Here is a 19,544-nt window from a genome sequence, read left to right on the forward strand (position 1 = left end):
CAAGCCCCACCATCGCTCACTTTATATAGCCATATAGTTAACGTTGTAGCGACCGCCTATATTTATTTATAATCTCTTTTTTGTCTCCCTCCTTCACCTTGTCCATACGTTTCGCTCGTACCTGTGATTGCTTGTAATGAATAGCTGTTTGCTGCTGGAGCGCAGATAAAATGTATGGGAAAGTAGGAAATTTTTTTTTCCAATTTTTCATCAATTTGAACTTTATATGAGCTGAAAAACCGTAATGTATAGCATATAAACAATTGCTGAGGATATTTCCTATCAATGTGTGTATTTGCGTATTAGCGTATTAGCACACCGAAATATTGGAATGGGCCCCTATATTGAAAGGTTAGACGTAGTCCTACGTCAAAATGAGCTCAATCTAAAACCAAGACGGGTCTATGGTACTAGGTGAGGCCGTTTCGTCACTAAGTTGGTTAGGAGAGCGGTATATGAAACCAGCACGGAAGAAAGCAGAAGGGGAATTATTTGCTTGTAGCGTGAAAGAGACAGACTGATCACGAGCGAGCTTCGGCACAAGATGTATAGAAGTATTACTACTAGGTGGGCCAATCTGCTAAAACCACTCTGCAGCCATCTTGAAAGTCTACTGTGTTTTGTTTACAAACAAAACACAATACGTTTTTTATAACCAAATTGCCATGCGATACGGCCATTTACATTACAGACGTCTCTTCATTGAAAACGAATGATTTCAATAGATCTTGTTGATCTTTTTTTTTTGTTTAATCGGGCTTTTTCAACGCATGAAGACACAAGCACGGATAAAAAAGCAGATTCGTTGGAAATTGGAGATATAATCCCGGTTGAAGTAAGTAGTTATTGACCATCTTCGTTAATGTTTGTAATGTTTACATTTGTTTGCTCTGCAGGCATCTTCACATTCGTTTTTAGACCCGGTCCCACAACGAGTGGTGCATTCTTTTGGAGCTTCTACATATCTACAATATCTCCCGTAACGGCTCGTGATCTGCGTTTTTTAACGGAATGTTTTAGATGGACTATTACTCCGGCACTTCCACCCTCAGTGGCCAGTGGCATCCCAGAAAGACGGGTGTCGCGTCCCTGTACTGAGCCCAAATCATACGCTGAAACGCTAGATAGTGTTGCTACCAGCTAAAGCTAATGATCGTTCGTTCAATGGTGCTGCTGCTGCAGCTGCTACTGCCACTCCAGCCACAGTACTGTCCAAATATGAGGATGACCAGTGTATCGTACCAAAAATTGACAGTCGCAGAAAATTTTGAAACGGGAACAAGGTTTGAAGAATCTTCAGGGAGAACTTCGCAACGAAGAAACTATGTTGATGTTATTGAAGAAGTTGAAACAGTCTCAACACGTAATGATTATGGAAAATTGCATCGTGACTTCAAGTAATACAAACATGAACAACCCTCGAGCTTCGATACCAGTCCCCTAACGAAAGGGTTACTCAGTGCGGTCGCATTTCCAGCTCATTCGAAAAACATAATGTCAGTTAATACAAATCCAGTCTGGTAAGACTTTTTTACTTTTCGTTTTTACATTCATCCTTCCATTTCAGTCATGGGTCACCTATCAATATCGCGAAACCGCTTCAACGTTTACTTTTACTCCCGGGAGGTACTTATTATACTGCGACATATGTTACCTATTGGAGCAATCCGAACAGGGTCCAATCTAATCATCACACCGTCAGTGACGATAACTCCTACGAGCGCACCTTCGAATAGTGTAAAACTCAAAGCTGGAGAAAACCTTGCTATAGGTATTGTATTGATTGTATCTGATGCCACAAAGTTAATTAAAAAATCGTCCACAGATCCCACCGCTCAAACCCAAAATGCACTTCATTCCGAATGGATGCCACCGGAGGTGGCTGTTGGATGATATACAATGATTCCGTGGATCAGGCAATGAGCTATTTTAGAAGGGAACAATACGACGTGCTTATAGAAGATTACTATAATATGCTTTCCCCGGAGTTCCTTCCAGCTGTGGGGACAGAAGGTGGATGTCGTCTTTTGCACATCAATTACAATTTGTCGTTCGGATTCTGTTTCTCCTTGCGGCACGAACACATATGTAACGAAACAACGGGACCATTTCTTGAACAGTATTTCTAATAATGATTCTCTGTCCAACAGATATTTTGGTTCAACAACACATGGTTCTAAAGGACATCCGTGCAAGAACATGCAAAGCAGGGATTGTTATAGTGATACACTTTCTCATTGGGAAGAGAAATTCTGTGAGTGCGCGTGCGAGTGTGGTTGTAACGAGCGCGCACCGATGAAGGGGCAATCTTTTTTTTACGCGATTCTCTTAAAATTACGCAATATTTTCACGCATTTTTTGTGAGCACTAGCGGCCCGTCCCATGTTTTCCCAAGTTTCCCGCATACTCATTGAAACAAATGAGCCCTGGTGTTTGGTTTGTTCAAATTGATTATTCAATCTTTCCACTTAAGGTGAAGGTGGAAGCTAGCCATTGTAGTAGTATAGGTAAAACCACGTGTAAAAATGGGGTAATAGTGTTTGTGAGAGAAGAGCAAAGCACATGTAAATAGATCAATTCACTTATCAGTGGCGCTTCATTGACACGAGTCTTTGAATACATTTGAAAAAAAATAACAATTCAATACTGAAGTTAAATGTATGAACGATATGTTCCGATGAACGATTGCAAACATAAATATATATGGAAGGTGCATTTGAATATGAAGTAAAATTCTGATTATACGCGAGCGTAACATGAGCAAATTTATAACACATGCGAATTGGGGCTCTTTTGATATTAACAAGTTCTTCCGCATAGTATCGATGCTGATAATTCCTCAATTTTTTTCCTTCGTTGGTCGTATTGTTTTCACATATTCACGTTGGAGAGCCTTAACCCTTCTCTTCGTTGGCCGAGACATTTAGATTGAATGTAATACTTTTCCGTTTATTGTTTTTGAAAGCATAGGGAGCCGTGGCAGTGTTCCGAGTTCTGCAATACAATTTTCTTACCCTATGTTAAAGTTGCTAAAACTAACATAATATACCCATTAAACGTAAAAATAATGATTGTTGATATCAACACAATTTTATTCTATTGATTTTCATAACATGAAACGCTTTAACTCAGGAATAACATTTTATTGAGTGGTTTTGATAGCTGTTTCGATGATGTTGTCTGGCATCAGTAACGAAAAAATAACGATGCTTTCACCAATACAAATAAAACCATTGCCGAAGATTGAAAAATGAAAATTTAACTTTCAGAGCACTTGCTCGAGTTTTCCGACGTTTTTCACTATACAGTGCGACAGCAGGTGAAAATTTAATATCTTGTGAGTAATCGATTAGAGTTTGGTTGATATTACTTCATGGGAAATGTGCGAAAACGATCATTTTCTTCACACTGTTTCGCAAAATTATTGATTTTCTGGCGAGGGGTGAGGGAGGGAGATGAAAGAAATGAGCGCCATTGTGGCAGCCATTTGTGGCTAGCTTCCACCTTCACCTTAAACGCGCTGGAAAAGGGAGTTGTATGTATGTAGTGTGTATGCATGTCTTCTATCTCTCTGTCTCTCTTTTCTCTCTCAGAAAATTTTAAAATTACCTTTTAGCCTCGAGGAAGCCTGTTGACTGACTGGCTAGAGCGAGAATAGAATTTAAATTTTCTTCTTACTATTTAGGTTTGAAACACCAAAGTTCATTTTCCTCTTACCTTGAAAAGTCCACTGAGGATAGCAAAACTAACTCTCTCGTAACCTTTGAAAGAACGATTTTTAAAGTTATTTAATGGCATATTCATTCTACAGTTTTGCATTTTTATTATTATTTGTAGGACAACCTATTTAAGTAGCATTGTGAGAAACATATCAGCCATTTCTCCATCAAGGGGGGACCCCGATCTGGAAAATCGAAAAAATCGAATTTTTGTTTTTTGCATTTTTGAGTACTTATGCCCTAGGAAATGTTATCCCAAAAGTATTTTTCGTAAAAATGGATTATCTGAAGCGTTACATAACCGTTTTTCATGTTCCTTTATTCCATTTTTTTTGAGCTTTTAAACAACGATTTTTCATGTAAAATAACTTATTTTTAAAAAAGACCGCCATTTTGGAATTTTTTTCGAATTTTCAAAAACTATGCAACGCCTCAAGTATTGCCTTAAAGCTTCAAAATATTCATTGGAATTTGTTCTACGACACCCCGTTGCTTCTGTACTACGGATCCAGCTGTCAACAGTGTTATAATTATTATTCGTGCATTAAAAAAATGGAAAATACTACTTCATATAAACCTTAAACAATAACCAAAATACCCGAACACAGAAGTGTATATAATATTGCCATGCCTGGAAAGCATCTAATTATTTGTTAATTTGTGTTGTGTTATTTGTAGTACCGTAAACCGGGGGCAAATTGATCACGATTTTCAGAAAAATGTAAATATTTCCGAATTTTTTTGTTAGATTTAAACCTAATTATTTTTGAAATCAGTACTGGTGCTAAGGCCACAAAACGTTATGGAATTTGTTGAAAAAAATCCTTGAGCGTTAATTTGGAAAATTTTTAGCAGAAAATTTCAAAATTTTACTTCGGGGTGAAATTGATAAATCTCTGTTTTTCAGGATTTTCTAGTGTCATACGCACAAAAATGTATACAAAATCTATTATTTCTTCACCTACGGTCATTTGAATGGGATTTGAACACTGATCTGTAGGTCATCCGGAGACCATTCCGGTTATCCTAATGTGAAATCCTTGAAATTGTCACCAATAAGCTAGTTTTGCCAAACCAAGATGTTCGATATGTCGAATGATGGGATTCGGTTCTGGTCATGCGTCGTGCTGTTTTTGTAAAATAGTATGTTTTTTACTTGTTTGAATAGTAATTACAAGTATTTGAATGCTTATTCAACTCATCAAGTATCGGCTAGAAGTGGATTAATATGTTTAGCGTCTATAAATATTGTTTTGATTTGTTGAAAATATGTTTCTTTACCATAGTTGAAAATGAAAACGAAAATGCTATTTAGAAAAATATTGTTTTTTATGCAATTTAATAAGGGATTCGTTGAGAGCCATTGGCAAAAAGAACCTTCAGATGATGCTTGAACATGTCAGATCAAAAAATTTTAAAATTAAATTAAACTAAATTGATCTGAAAATTTATGTTTGTTTTCATCAATACGTTTGATCAATTTGCCCCCGGATGACGGTACCGTGTTCTTTGTAGCACCGGGGTGAGATTGGATCAAATCGAAAGAAATTGCAGTTAGTGATATCTAGACAAGTATTGCAAATATTTTTGAAAGCTGTGAACCGTTTAGGAGGAGATATATTTTCACTACTTCCAGTGCATAATACTTTACTGTAATACAAATAGTTATTGTTTAGTAATTTATCAGAATTTGATGTATTTACAAATCAAGCTTAGACCTATTCTCATCCCCATCGACGGTACTTTAGCGAATTAATCTAATCCGGCGAACAAAACAGTAGAAAACTAGTAACTTCGATATACCAGGTGAGAGACGAACCAACCTACGGCTTAAAGTCTCTATAATAAAGAGCAAAAAAATGTACCAGGTGTTATTTGTATACTTCTATGCGAGCACTAGTTAATGAATTAAAGTTTCACATACTATAGTGGAACCAATGTGATAGAAGACACGATAAGTCACCAAATAAAACTTAATTATTGTATACTGATCAGTGTCAAATTCACGCCCAAGTCCTTCAACGTTGGGACACCATTTTTGACATCATCGGTCACATAATCGCGCTCGACGGGTTTGGTGTGCAAGTCTCCCAACGGGAACGAGATGCAAACGAATTCTGTAAATCTCACCTTCATCATGAAAGTAGGATCATCCCGTAAACGCCAATAGCTCTACCAGCTTTCATTCTTGCACATCACCTGGTGGAACCAATCGATCATTTCCGACAACTTGTACCGGCGTAGACCAACAGTCTGATAGATTTGGTCTGGCTGTCCGGGCAACATTCGAACAGTATTGCTGTTTGTCGGTGCGCTTGGACCACAATGGCATGTCGCGGAGCGATCTTCCTGGTATATACCTAATGGGCGGAATATGACCGCCTCGAGGAACTCACAAACCGCAAGTTCACATATTTACTCTTGTGAGTACCTCCGAGGAGAAAATTTTTGTCGATTAGATTTGTGACATAAGTTGAATTTTGTCACTGTTCACTTTAATCGATTTACGTGTTGGCTACTCATGCATTTGCAGATTTTCAGCTGATTTTCTTCAACATTTCATTGACATGCAACAAAGCAAGCTGTTCACTGCTAATTCTCTTTCTCTTTGTGTGTTAACAAAACATGCTCTCTGTTTATTTACACCGCGCTTTTGGACACGAATTTTTTAAGCGCTTTTATTTATAGTGAGAAAACGAACACATGCACACACGCAGACGCGCACACTTCGCGCAGTGATAAAATGAACAAACTGTTGTGTGCTGTATGCTGGGGGACTTGGACGCTTTCTGGGACTTGGTGTTATTGCCGACGGGGCAGTGTTATACACACTGCGTACTGCGGGTGCTGGCTCGTTCTCACACAAAAAACACATCGCAGCTGCTCACTCTCTCACTCTGTTTGTGTTTACGTCAAGAATACGACCATTTACGACCGTTTACGACTGTTCACGACGACCGCGCTTTATTTTTTAGCGATTTTATTTATAGTAAGACATCAGTTGCGTGAAAAATAATTCAGTTTACTTATTATTATCATCCTTCACTTACTAGAAGTGATACTGATAGCAACTGCATGTGTAATTACTGGAAAGGTTTGCCGACCAACAGACCTATTAGTAAACTTGAGGTATGGAAAGTATCGTGTTTGGGCATTGTGTACTTCGAGTTTGGTGTCGATTTACCACCGCTCGTGCAGAAGCGACCAAGGTTACAGTAAAACCTTCCGGAGTAAAAGGTTCATTGCACTGATTCACAACATCGTATATAACAATGAACAAATGTTGATGGTTTAGAAAGGATACCAAGAAGGATAAGCTATGCTCTTGAGTAACATTGAATATGCTGATGTGTAATGAACATCCGGATGAGGACGTTGAGGACCGGCAAATGTTTTCCGATACGGTTGAGATGCGAGCGGGAAGAATTATTGCAGAATTTATTAGAAAATTAATTTGCTATTTCGCAAAACCGATGGGTCGGAATAAGGTGATCGATGTAAAGTTCAGCGGGGATGATAGTGAAGAGAAAAATCTATAGACCAGAAAAAAGAGTTAATGAAAAAAATGTTCATTTAAGTACGTTAAACGTTTTTAATTCGAGCAGTAACGACACTGCTTTGCTCATTGATAAATAATTGACCTGCTATTTGGATTAATAAGTGTGAACATACTATTTCGTAAATTTATATGTACATATTTAATAGAATTATGTATTTAAAAAGAAAACTTTAAACTTTTTTTATATAAACATTTATGTATTTCAGTATTTTGCGGAAAATCGGAACAATTATCTGAATAAATATTGATCGTGCTGATCTGAATATTCATTTTCGACATTCAAGATTTTATTTATTCCGAGAGATGATTCTAGTTTAATGATTGAAAAATCTATATTTAGTTGTTCGACATTTTTCTACGTTACAATGTCTAGAAGTATTGTATTAAAATTCATCATCATAGTTTTATATAAACGATCATAGTTTTATGACTATATTAATTAAGACGTACGTTGCTATTTATAATTAATCAGTTAGAAAAAATCGTGCTTATCGCGTCTATAGTTCTTTAAAATAGCTTAAACGATTTCATTGCTTTTTTTTATACTTCATTAAAGAGCTGCTGGTATACTTGCGCTCTCAGTGGCCGAACGAGAAGAGAATGGATGGAGTTCAGACGGCTACAAACCACCCAGTGACTGTTTCCCCGACGGCGGAAAAAATCAACTGATTGGTCATTGGCGGAGGCTATGATAAACTCAACAATATGGTAGGATGATCCCACCGACACCCGCCCGTGTTCGGAGTTACCGACGCGACTGACTTCGTGGGAACCAGATTCAGATGCCAATTGTTCAGCAGAACAATTAGAAAAAAAGGAGAAACATAGAAAAAAGCCTTCTGCATGCTCACACAAAAACCGAAAAAGGGTAGCAAACATTCTATGGTTTCATTTGTGAATATGTTATTTAGAGTATATCGATAACCAAATAGCCTTGAAGGGATAGAGTCGCTTGGTGAATAGACAAATAACATTTGAGAAAACAGACGCATATTATTATTCATTCTTCAAGCTTGTTTTATTTTCTGAACTGAATGTTTACTGCACACTACTCGGTTTTCCCGACGATTTTTAAGACCGATTGGGTCACTGCACTGAACCTGAAACGAGATGCGCAGCGCTAGGAAACCTGACGAGAAGGTATATATCTGTGCCGATTACTCAATCGGCGCTAGAAGCAAACTAATCCCTCCTAACGTTCGAAGGTATTTTTACCAAACTTGTTGACGAACGTGTCTCCAGTATAATAAACCATTCCGTATCTGTGAGTAGAAGAGGATGATGAGTTAAAAAATCGGTTCACGCTGCTTCGCGACTACTGTTACCATTCACGACTGAAGAAGAGCCGATCCAACTGGAAGGAGGTCAAATACTTCGATTACTTAATTAATGCAAATTAAATCCACGACATTTTCAACCATCTCCCAGATGCCAGCTCCAATTACGACTCCAATTACTGCTCGCGTTGGTTGTCACCTGTACCAAATTCCATTACATGGCCGTCGTTTCACGCTGTAAATAGATCATCGTTAATCGAGAATTGAAGAAATATTTTTTGTTGATAGTTCCTCACGCTTTATTTTGTTTTCTGAATAGAACAAAACGAAATAGTTGAAAAAGTTTCGCACATATGTTCGTATGCTCATATGTATTAGTGACCCCCTTCCGCATTTTTTGTAAACAATCCCCTCTCACACTCCTCGCTACTCACCACTCCCCTCGCTAACTTACTGAAGATACGGACTCACCTTAGTAATACTTCTATACATCTTGGTGTGCAGTAAACATTCAGTTCAGAAAATAAAACAAGCTTGAAGAATGAATAATAATATGCGTCTGTTTTCTCAAATGTTATTTGTCTATTCACCAAGCGACTCTATCCCTTCAAGGCTATTTGGTTATCGATATACTCTAAATAACATATTCACAAATGAAACCATAGAATGTTTGCTACCCTTTTTCGGTTTTTGTGTGAGCATGCAGAAGGCTTTTTTCTATGTTTCTCCTTTTTTTCTAATTGTTCTGCTGAACAATTGGCATCTGAATCTGGTTCCCACGAAGTCAGTCGCGTCGGTAACTCCGAACACGGGCGGGTGTCGGTGGGATCATCCTACCATATTGTTGAGTTTATCATAGCCTCCGCCAATGACCAATCAGTTGATTTTTTCCGCCGTCGGGGAAACAGTCACTGGGTGGTTTGTAGCCGTCTGAACTCCATCCATTCTCTTCTCGTTCGGCCACTGAGAGCGCAAGTATACCAGCAGCTCTTTAATGAAGTATAAAAAAAAGCAATGAAATCGTTTAAGCTATTTTAAAGAACTATAGACGCGATAAGCACGATTTTTTCTAACTGATTAATTATAAATAGCAACGTACGTCTTAATTAATATAGTCATAAAACTATGATCGTTTATATAAAACTATGATGATGAATTTTAATACAATACTTCTAGACATTGTAACGTAGAAAAATGTCGAACAACTAAATATAGATTTTTCAATCATTAAACTAGAATCATCTCTCGGAATAAATAAAATCTTGAATGTCGAAAATGAATATTCAGATCAGCACGATCAATATTTATTCAGATAATTGTTCCGATTTTCCGCAAAATACTGAAATACATAAATGTTTATATAAAAAAAGTTTAAAGTTTTCTTTTTAAATACATAATTCTATTAAATATGTACATATAAATTTACGAAATAGTATGTTCACACTTATTAATCCAAATAGCAGGTCAATTATTTATCAATGAGCAAAGCAGTGTCGTTACTGCTCGAATTAAAAACGTTTAACGTACTTAAATGAACATTTTTTTCATTAACTCTTTTTTCTGGTCTATAGATTTTTCTCTTCACTATCATCCCCGCTGAACTTTACATCGATCACCTTATTCCGACCCATCGGTTTTGCGAAATAGCAAATTAATTTTCTAATAAATTCTGCAATAATTCTTCCCGCTCGCATCTCAACCGTATCGGAAAACATTTGCCGGTCCTCAACGTCCTCATCCGGATGTTCATTACACATCAGCATATTCAATGTTACTCAAGAGCATAGCTTATCCTTCTTGGTATCCTTTCTAAACCATCAACATTTGTTCATTGTTATATACGATGTTGTGAATCAGTGCAATGAACCTTTTACTCCGGAAGGTTTTACTGTAACCTTGGTCGCTTCTGCACGAGCGGTGGTAAATCGACACCAAACTCGAAGTACACAATGCCCAAACACGATACTTTCCATACCTCAAGTTTACTAATAGGTCTGTTGGTCGGCAAACCTTTCCAGTAATTACACATGCAGTTGCTATCAGTATCACTTCTAGTAAGTGAAGGATGATAATAATAAGTAAACTGAATTATTTTTCACGCAACTGATGTGCTCACAAAAAATGCGTGAAAATATTGCGTAATTTCAAGAGAATCGCGTAAAAAAAAGATTGCCCCTTCATCGGTGCGCGCTCGTTACAACCACACTCGCACGCGCACTCACAGAATTTCTCTTCCCAATGAGAAAGTGTATCACTATAACAATCCCTGCTTTGCATGTTCTTGCACGGATGTCCTTTAGAACCATGTGTTGTTGAACCAAAATATCTGTTGGACAGAGAATCATTATTAGAAATACTGTTCAAGAAATGGTCCCGTTGTTTCGTTACATATGTGTTCGTGCCGCAAGGAGAAACAGAATCCGAACGACAAATTGTAATTGATGTGCAAAAGACGACATCCACCTTCTGTCCCCACAGCTGGAAGGAACTCCGGGGAAAGCATATTATAGTAATCTTCTATAAGCACGTCGTATTGTTCCCTTCTAAAATAGCTCATTGCCTGATCCACGGAATCATTGTATATCATCCAACAGCCACCTCCGGTGGCATCCATTCGGAATGAAGTGCATTTTGGGTTTGAGCGGTGGGATCTGTGGACGATTTTTTAATTAACTTTGTGGCATCAGATACAATCAATACAATACCTATAGCAAGGTTTTCTCCAGCTTTGAGTTTTACACTATTCGAAGGTGCGCTCGTAGGAGTTATCGTCACTGACGGTGTGATGATTAGATTGGACCCTGTTCGGATTGCTCCAATAGGTAACATATGTCGCAGTATAATAAGTACCTCCCGGGAGTAAAAGTAAACGTTGAAGCGGTTTCGCGATATTGATAGGTGACCCATGACTGAAATGGAAGGATGAATGTAAAAACGAAAAGTAAAAAAGTCTTACCAGACTGGATTTGTATTAACTGACATTATGTTTTTCGAATGAGCTGGAAATGCGACCGCACTGAGTAACCCTTTCGTTAGGGGACTGGTATCGAAGCTCGAGGGTTGTTCATGTTTGTATTACTTGAAGTCACGATGCAATTTTCCATAATCATTACGTGTTGAGACTGTTTCAACTTCTTCAATAACATCAACATAGTTTCTTCGTTGCGAAGTTCTCCCTGAAGATTCTTCAAACCTTGTTCCCGTTTCAAAATTTTCTGCGACTGTCAATTTTTGGTACGATACACTGGTCATCCTCATATTTGGACAGTACTGTGGCTGGAGTGGCAGTAGCAGCTGCAGCAGCAGCACCATTGAACGAACGATCATTAGCTTTAGCTGGTAGCAACACTATCTAGCGTTTCAGCGTATGATTTGGGCTCAGTACAGGGACGCGACACCCGTCTTTCTGGGATGCCACTGGCCACTGAGGGTGGAAGTGCCGGAGTAATAGTCCATCTAAAACATTCCGTTAAAAAACGCAGATCACGAGCCGTTACGGGAGATATTGTAGATATGTAGAAGCTCCAAAAGAATGCACCACTCGTTGTGGGACCGGGTCTAAAAACGAATGTGAAGATGCCTGCAGAGCAAACAAATGTAAACATTACAAACATTAACGAAGATGGTCAATAACTACTTACTTCAACCGGGATTATATCTCCAATTTTCAACGAATCTGCTTTTTTATCCGTGCTTGTGTCTTCATGCGTTGAAAAAGCCCGATTAAACAAAAAAAAAAGATCAACAAGATCTATTGAAATCATTCGTTTTCAATGAAGAGACGTCTGTAATGTAAATGGCCGTATCGCATGGCAATTTGGTTATAAAAAACGTATTGTGTTTTGTTTGTAAACAAAACACAGTAGACTTTCAAGATGGCTGCAGAGTGGTTTTAGCAGATTGGCCCACCTAGTAGTAATACTTCTATACATCTTGCTGCACACTACTCGGTTTTCCCGACGATTTTTAAGACCGATTGGGTCACTGCACTGAACCTGAAACGAGATGCGCAGCGCTAGGAAACCTGACGAGAAGGTATATATCTGTGCCGATTACTCAATCGGCGCTAGAAGCAAACTAATCCCTCCTAACGTTCGAAGGTATTTTTACCAAACTTGTTGACGAACGTGTCTCCAGTATAATAAACCATTCCGTATCTGTGAGTAGAAGAGGATGATGAGTTAAAAAATCGGTTCACGCTGCTTCGCGACTACTGTTACCATTCACGACTGAAGAAGAGCCGATCCAACTGGAAGGAGGTCAAATACTTCGATTACTTAATTAATGCAAATTAAATCCACGACATTTTCAACCATCTCCCAGATGCCAGCTCCAATTACGACTCCAATTACTGCTCGCGTTGGTTGTCACCTGTACCAAATTCCATTACATGGCCGTCGTTTCACGCTGTAAATAGATCATCGTTAATCGAGAATTGAAGAAATATTTTTTGTTGATAGTTCCTCACGCTTTATTTTGTTTTCTGAATAGAACAAAACGAAATAGTTGAAAAAGTTTCGCACATATGTTCGTATGCTCATATGTATTAGTGACCCCCTTCCGCATTTTTTGTAAACAATCCCCTCTCACACTCCTCGCTACTCACCACTCCCCTCGCTAACTTACTGAAGATACGGACTCACCTTAGTAATACTTCTATACATCTTGCTTCGGCAATAGCGTATTGTGTTTTGTTTACAAACAAAACACAGTAGACTTCCAAGATGGCTGAAGAGTGGTTTTAGCAAGTTGGCCCACCTTAGTATATACTTCTAGGCGCCTTGTCTAAAACAAGCATAAGACAAATACAGTGGAACCCCGATTATCCGCGGAATAGTCGGGCTAGCTTATCGTGGATCACGAAAATCACAACACACAACAACACAACAAATGACTAAAAATGAGGTGCAAACACAAAAAAACAGATATTTCAGTATAAAAACAATGTTTTATCAATACAGGAATCATTGAACTATTGAATCTGTAAGGTCGCGTACACCAGTAGTCAAATAATGTGAAAGTAATGACCGAAACAGAAGAACAAAAACCTACCACTCATTGTCAAATTTAGGGTAGGTTCATAGAATTACTATGGAACTCGCTCTCGCGGATCATCCGCTCGCGGATAATGGGGGTTCTACTGTATCTCGAAAATTAATACATCTGGCGTCCCTGGTACTAATTTGTTAATATTCCCACTTTGAAATACCTTGTGAGATATCTTCAAGGAAAGAGATGACAGTTAATTCACGTGCTCTGTACAAAAAGTAAACAAACGCATCTCAAAGTGCTAAGTTGAGCTCGTCGAAATCGTTAATTGTGAATTTGTAAATATAATAAAAATCATAAATTGTCTGCATAATGAAGAATCGTCCATTGAAGCACAAATCTACAAATGCATTTAAGGTATGTTGGTTTTTCATCTTCTGATTTTTCTACGGATGGTTTTCGTCAACTCGAATTTCATCAATGAAAACGTGTTTACAATTTCAGTTCAAATCATCCAACGATCGGAATGCTGGAGTCGATGTGCGCCGGCAGGTGTTTTATGATGCAAAATATGAATACGAGAAGACAGAAGGAAATCAGTTCCACTTTCATGAGGCCATCGTTAAATGGAGCGCACTTAACGCGACCAAAGAGTATCAACAGTTTCATGGACCGTTGCGCTGTATAGTCACTCTGCCAGATTTGCTACACAAGAAGGAATTCGTCTTCGACCATCTACTTCAGTGTCTTAGTAAGGCGACTGAGCTATCGTTGCAGGCGATATTAGAGTAAGAAATAGTGAAACCTGTTGATATAGACTAGAATTAATACGAAAGCTATGTCCTCATTTACAGGTTCCCGGTGGCGCTGGCTAAAGATCTTCGCAACGAATTTTCTCCGTTCTTTTTGATTATATTCGACGAATTAATCAAGTTGCTCAATACGAATGACCCCGATCGAGTGGAATGGATCCAGATATGCATAGCGCAATTGTTCAAAACACAGAAGAGTTTTGTTAAGAACAAATTAGACTTGTTTTTCGGCCGAATTGTGGAATTACTCGATGACGCCAAGCCTCTTTATATGACTAATTTCGCAGCTGAATGTTTTGGTTTCATTGCCAAGAACACCACGAACAAAAGAGATGTGATTCTAATGGTCGCAGCCGCTGTGAAGAAAAGACCATCCATTACAGTAGGATGCGGTAGATTATTGTTTGAAATAATGCGTGGTGTTGATCAGCAACTTCATAGTTGCGCGGATGAGCTCTGGAGCATTCTTCTCGCAGAATTAATGAATGATGCAAACACAGAAAGTGACTTCGATCCAAGGATTCTTTTCAACACTCTTGTGCAGACCGTCACCGACATGACAGAATGCATCCGAAGTGCGCAATTAGAACCTTTTTGGAATTCCATTCATCAGGCCATTGATCAAATGTTGGAAAATCCCAATCAGTTGGATAAATGCTCCTGTAACTATGTTTTACAATTGACTGGAATAGTTGTTGAACATCAACATGGCAAATTGCTGAATGATTCCCCACGCTTGGTTGGACAATTGGTGAAAATAGTCAATACCAGCCATTCGGAAGAAGTGCTACAAAGTGTCACTAAAATAGCTGCCGTTATGATGTTGTCCAAAAATTTGAAACTCTCTCAGATAGAGGGAAGCCGTTTGTCGAAAAACATCGTAGCTGTTCGTGATCGTTCACGGCATGCGTTCGAGACATTTGTGATTAGTGTAACCGATTATGCCATGTTCGACAACCTAATTTGGCCTGATTATTTGAAATACTTCAAAAATAATTTCGACTTGAACAGCTTACAAGTATTACTGCGGATAGTAACGAAGAAATCACCTCTCTGTGGAAATGGGATCAATTTAAGCGAATGGAAACAATTTCCTATAAGGCTGGACTGCAACAAGACGAAACAAAACTTCGTAAATCTACTGCAAGGTAATTCTATTGAAATTAATACAATATTTTATATATAAATCTTTTTTCTATTTGAAAATCTTGGTGGACATACTAGTGTGTTTTGTGCTGTGATTGTTAAAACAAATTACGTGTTAAATATTGTTTTGTACAGCGAAAGATTACTTGAATCGCATGCCCATTGTGTATTAATATCATGCTAAGTAGAGGAACGGCTGCAACCACAGCTGATCTTCGTTTATTTATACTTTTCTCGATCGCCCCAGCGTGCTACTTTTCTCGTATAGTAGCTGTGGCGATTCAATTATTTTTACTTCTCTTCACTGTATGGTGTTTGTTGTGTCTAATAGCGTCCCGCTTTAATTTGTTTTGAAGGAATTGGCAATGGAATGTTCTGTGTATAAACTGGGGATATTTGTAAGAGGTTGTAAGTGATCTTCCGGTTTGCTGTATCGGTATGTGTAGCGGTGTATTCCACTACCGCTGTACTCCTCTGACTAAAGCGACGGCAAAGCTTATCACGGAGAATGTGAATGTTTTTTTTAAATGCAATGACTGTTTATCAGACCAGGGTTGAGCAGAGTGATATTCAGCCCTATTCTGTATTTCGGTAGATTAGAAATATTTCGAACGACTTGATAAAATTCCATCCTGTATTTTGTTCGAGTTGTTTTTGCATTTTGTTCGATCTGTTTCTCTTTGAATATCAAATGGGCAAAACGTTCGAAATAGGGAATGCGAAATTATAACTCGAACGGAATAACGGTTACGAACGAAATGGAAATCCGTCGGAATACAGAATAGAGCTGATTATCTCGGATGTGCGTAAGATAGAGAAAGAGGTGATGAAATTATCTTCACTCTGATTCGTTTACGGGCATGCGAGATCGCATCAGATAGACAGCGCGTTAAAGTGCGGTATGGAAGAATTGAGACAAGATGTAAATGGGTCTCTTGATAAATTAATACGCGAGAAATTGAATTCAATGACAAGTTCAGTTTTATCAATTAATGTGCAAAATAAATTAGCTGCAATGAATAATGATTCGCTTGGTCGAACCAGAATAATCCGAAACGGAAGAAACGTAAATTTCAGAATAACGATGATGATAATTTCTTCAAAATAAGATAAGTTTTGCGGATGTTGTAAAAAGCTCTAACATTGTTAATGAGAATAAGACAACGGATATTAGTGCCAAGCAAAAAAATTGTAAGGCTCATTTGTTATAAAACCTAAAGTGTCCAAACAAGCTTCCGATGATACTCTAAGGCATTTGATAACGAAACTTGATCCAAGAACACACAAAATTAGCAATTTTAGGAATGGTAGAGATGGCTCCATCATTGTTGAGTGTGCAACAATATAAACGATGTAAGAAATGACATCGAAAGCAATTTGGGTGAAAAATACTGTGCTGTTGTTCCCACATCGGTATCTAGATTAAAAATTGGGGGCATGGGCGATCAGCATTCCTCTGATATCTTCATTGATTATCTCAAAAGTCAAAATGAAGACATCGCAATAAAAGACATAAAAGTTTTAAATGTGTACGAAAATCCACGCTTCACATACAATAAGTTTAGTGCAATAATTGAAGTAGATGTTGATACATACAATTGTTTATTAAATGCAAAAAAGGGTAAATTTCGGGTTTGATCGCTGCTCCGTAGTCCCCGCGATTAATGTGTTGCGATGCTTCAAATGCGGAGAATTTGGACATAAGAGCACGGATTGCAATAAATGTGAAACGTGCTCTAGGTGTAGTCAGAAACACAAGACATCTGAGTGCAGGTCAACTGTATTGAAATGTGTTAATTGTTTGAAAATTGATAGAAAAGAAATGTTTCTTGATTCCAGCATATTAAATATATTGGCTGATGATTTCAATATCAACTCAACAACCGTAATTCAAACCATTCAGCTGGCTTCTTCAATTTTAAACAAACAGTAAATAATTTTACACGTATTTCCAGGCACAGTAAAACTTGATCATGTTTAATCCAATTTTGATACAGTTTGCTCACTGATACCTTAGTTATTAATGTAGTAGATAATTTCGTTAATAACGATGATTTTGTGAAATTAAAGTGCTGGAGGAAATATTCGAAACATTCCGTCTCGAATTTTGTATTAAGAAGTATGGATTTTCCATTCGGGACGAGTAATTTAGACTAATCAGCAGCTTAGTGTTAGAAACTGATGTGTTGAAGACGTGCACCAATCGTTTAGTTACGCAAAAGTTTGTGTGTGTGAAAAACTCTAACAGCTGATACAATTTGGATCTATTGCGTCTCAAGCGTAAGAGAGACAGATGGTACAATAAATTTTGTAGAACTAGTAATGAAAATCATTGGGATATGTATACGAACGCGCGCAATAGATATTCAAATCTATTAAGAAAACTCGTTGTGAATATATTCAGAGGAAGATTGATCAGCATCAAAGCAACAGCAAAGAGTTGTGGAAAATTTTGAAATCCCTATTGAAACCTAATAACAGCAAACCGCGGTCCATAACTTTTAATGGAACACTTGAACAGTCTGAACAGACAATAGCTTCTAAGTTTAACGTAGGGAACTGGGCATGTACCTCAGGTATGGGAGGAATCCCTGACAGTCTCTATTCAAAAGGAAGGATTCAAATGAAAGCCGAAAAGTTTCGTCCCATCAACATGTTGCACACATTAGTGAAAATATTGGAATTAGTTGTTAAAGGCCAGCTGTTGGAATATTTAAATGATAACAATTTGCTAATACCAAAACAATCTGGATATCGGGAAGGTCATTTCTGTGAAACCGCATTGGACTTGGTGTTAGCAAAATGGAAAGATAAATTAGAATGTAAAGATACCATCATTGCTGTTTTCTTGGATCATCAACACTTTCGAGGCAGTTTCTAGGCCCCTGTTGTTGAATACGATGAGGCACTTTGGAATTACGAGTGCTGCATATAAATGGGTTGAAAGTTATTTGTATGACAGAACTTAACGGACTATTTTTAACGATTTAATTTTCAGTCCCGTAGGGAATTATCTTGGAGTACCTCAGGGAAGTGCATAATGGTCCATTTTATTTATTATGTACATTAATGACATGTGACGAGTTTTACGATTTTGTGATATCAATCTTTTTGCAGATAATACTCACCCCTATTCTATATTTCGATCGATTCGAAATATGTCGAACGACTTGATAAAATTCCATTCTGTATTCCATTCGAGTTGTTTTTGCATTTCGTTCGATCTGTTTCTATTCGAACATTCAACGGGCAAAACGTTCGAAATAGAGAATGCGAAATTATAACTCGAACGTGATAACGGTTTCGAACGAAATGAAAATCCGTCGGAATACAGAATAGGGCTGACTGTGTTATTCATTGCAGCTAATGATTTAAATCAGGTCGCGTCACATTGAAATGGAGATTTGCATTCTTTAAGTAGATGGTTGAGTTGTGCTCCCGTGGCCGAGTGGTTAGCGTCATAACTAACATGCCGGGTGTTCGGGTTCGATTCCCGTTCTGGTCGGGGGAATTTTTCGCCAAAGAAATTTCCTCCGACTTGCACTGTGATCACGCGTATTCTAGAGCTTGCCACTCAGAATGCATTCAAGGCGTGTTATTTGGCATAGAAATCTCAACTAAGTACTAATAAAAATGACGCAAGTAATACTACGTTTAGACGGTGAAGTTCCTCTAGGAACTTTAGTGCCATTGAAGAAGAAGAAGTAGATGGTTGAAGTACAAGCAATTAAAATTGAACATAAGTAAAACTAAATATATGGTAATCACGCGAAATCGTTCAAATGAAAACGTATCTATTATTATTGATGATGAGACTATTGATCGCGTTCGGGAAATTAAATATCTTGGCGTGATTATTGATGACAAACTCAAGTTCAACACTCACATTGATAGTGTCATCAAGAAAATTGACAAGAAGTATGGAATCTTGTGCCGATTGAAAAACGATTCAACTATTTGCAGCAAAATACAGCTATACAAATCAATCGTCTCTCCTCATTCAGACTTTTTCTCTTCCATTTTATTTCTGACCAATGAAACA

General features: G+C 37.9%; 1 protein-coding gene and 2 long non-coding RNA genes across 6 annotated transcripts in view; 2 read left to right on the forward strand and 1 right to left on the reverse strand.

Moving 5' to 3' along the window:
• The first annotated feature begins 561 nt into the window (after positions 1 to 561).
• LOC129779339 (uncharacterized) lies at positions 562 to 9,175 on the forward strand. 3 transcript variants are annotated; one of them, XR_008743624.1, is made up of 6 exons: positions 562 to 835; positions 897 to 1,496; positions 1,568 to 1,771; positions 1,826 to 2,088; positions 2,151 to 2,254; positions 7,835 to 9,175. It is a non-coding gene; the product is annotated as an uncharacterized LOC129779339 (long non-coding RNA). The 3 variants fall into 3 exon arrangements; XR_008743623.1 differs by having other exon boundaries at positions 2,151 to 8,418; positions 8,484 to 9,166; XR_008743622.1 differs by having other exon boundaries at positions 563 to 835; positions 2,151 to 9,167.
• LOC129779338 (uncharacterized) lies at positions 8,248 to 13,132 on the reverse strand. Of its 2 annotated transcripts, XR_008743621.1 has the most exons (10): positions 13,024 to 13,131; positions 12,776 to 12,962; positions 12,197 to 12,712; positions 11,536 to 12,135; positions 11,261 to 11,464; positions 10,944 to 11,206; positions 10,778 to 10,881; positions 8,852 to 9,544; positions 8,604 to 8,790; positions 8,251 to 8,540 (listed from the first exon to the last, which is right to left on the reverse strand). It is a non-coding gene; the product is annotated as an uncharacterized LOC129779338 (long non-coding RNA). The 2 variants fall into 2 exon arrangements; XR_008743620.1 differs by having other exon boundaries at positions 8,248 to 8,540; positions 8,852 to 10,881; positions 13,024 to 13,132.
• Positions 13,133 to 13,797: 665 nt separating this feature from the next.
• The window catches only part of LOC129779320 (small subunit processome component 20 homolog), a 34,934-nt gene continuing 29,187 nt past the window's right edge, over positions 13,798 to 19,544 (forward strand). Inside the window, exons 1-3 of the mRNA XM_055786728.1 lie at positions 13,798 to 13,961; positions 14,049 to 14,332; positions 14,399 to 15,504. Of these exons, the coding sequence (XP_055642703.1) occupies positions 13,917 to 13,961; positions 14,049 to 14,332; positions 14,399 to 15,504 (1,435 nt within the window). The 5' untranslated portion in view covers positions 13,798 to 13,916. The remainder of the gene's footprint in view (positions 13,962 to 14,048; positions 14,333 to 14,398; positions 15,505 to 19,544) is intronic.

This window comes from Toxorhynchites rutilus, chromosome 3 (genome assembly GCF_029784135.1).
Source record: "Toxorhynchites rutilus septentrionalis strain SRP chromosome 3, ASM2978413v1, whole genome shotgun sequence".
NCBI lineage: Eukaryota > Metazoa > Arthropoda > Insecta > Diptera > Culicidae > Toxorhynchites > Toxorhynchites rutilus.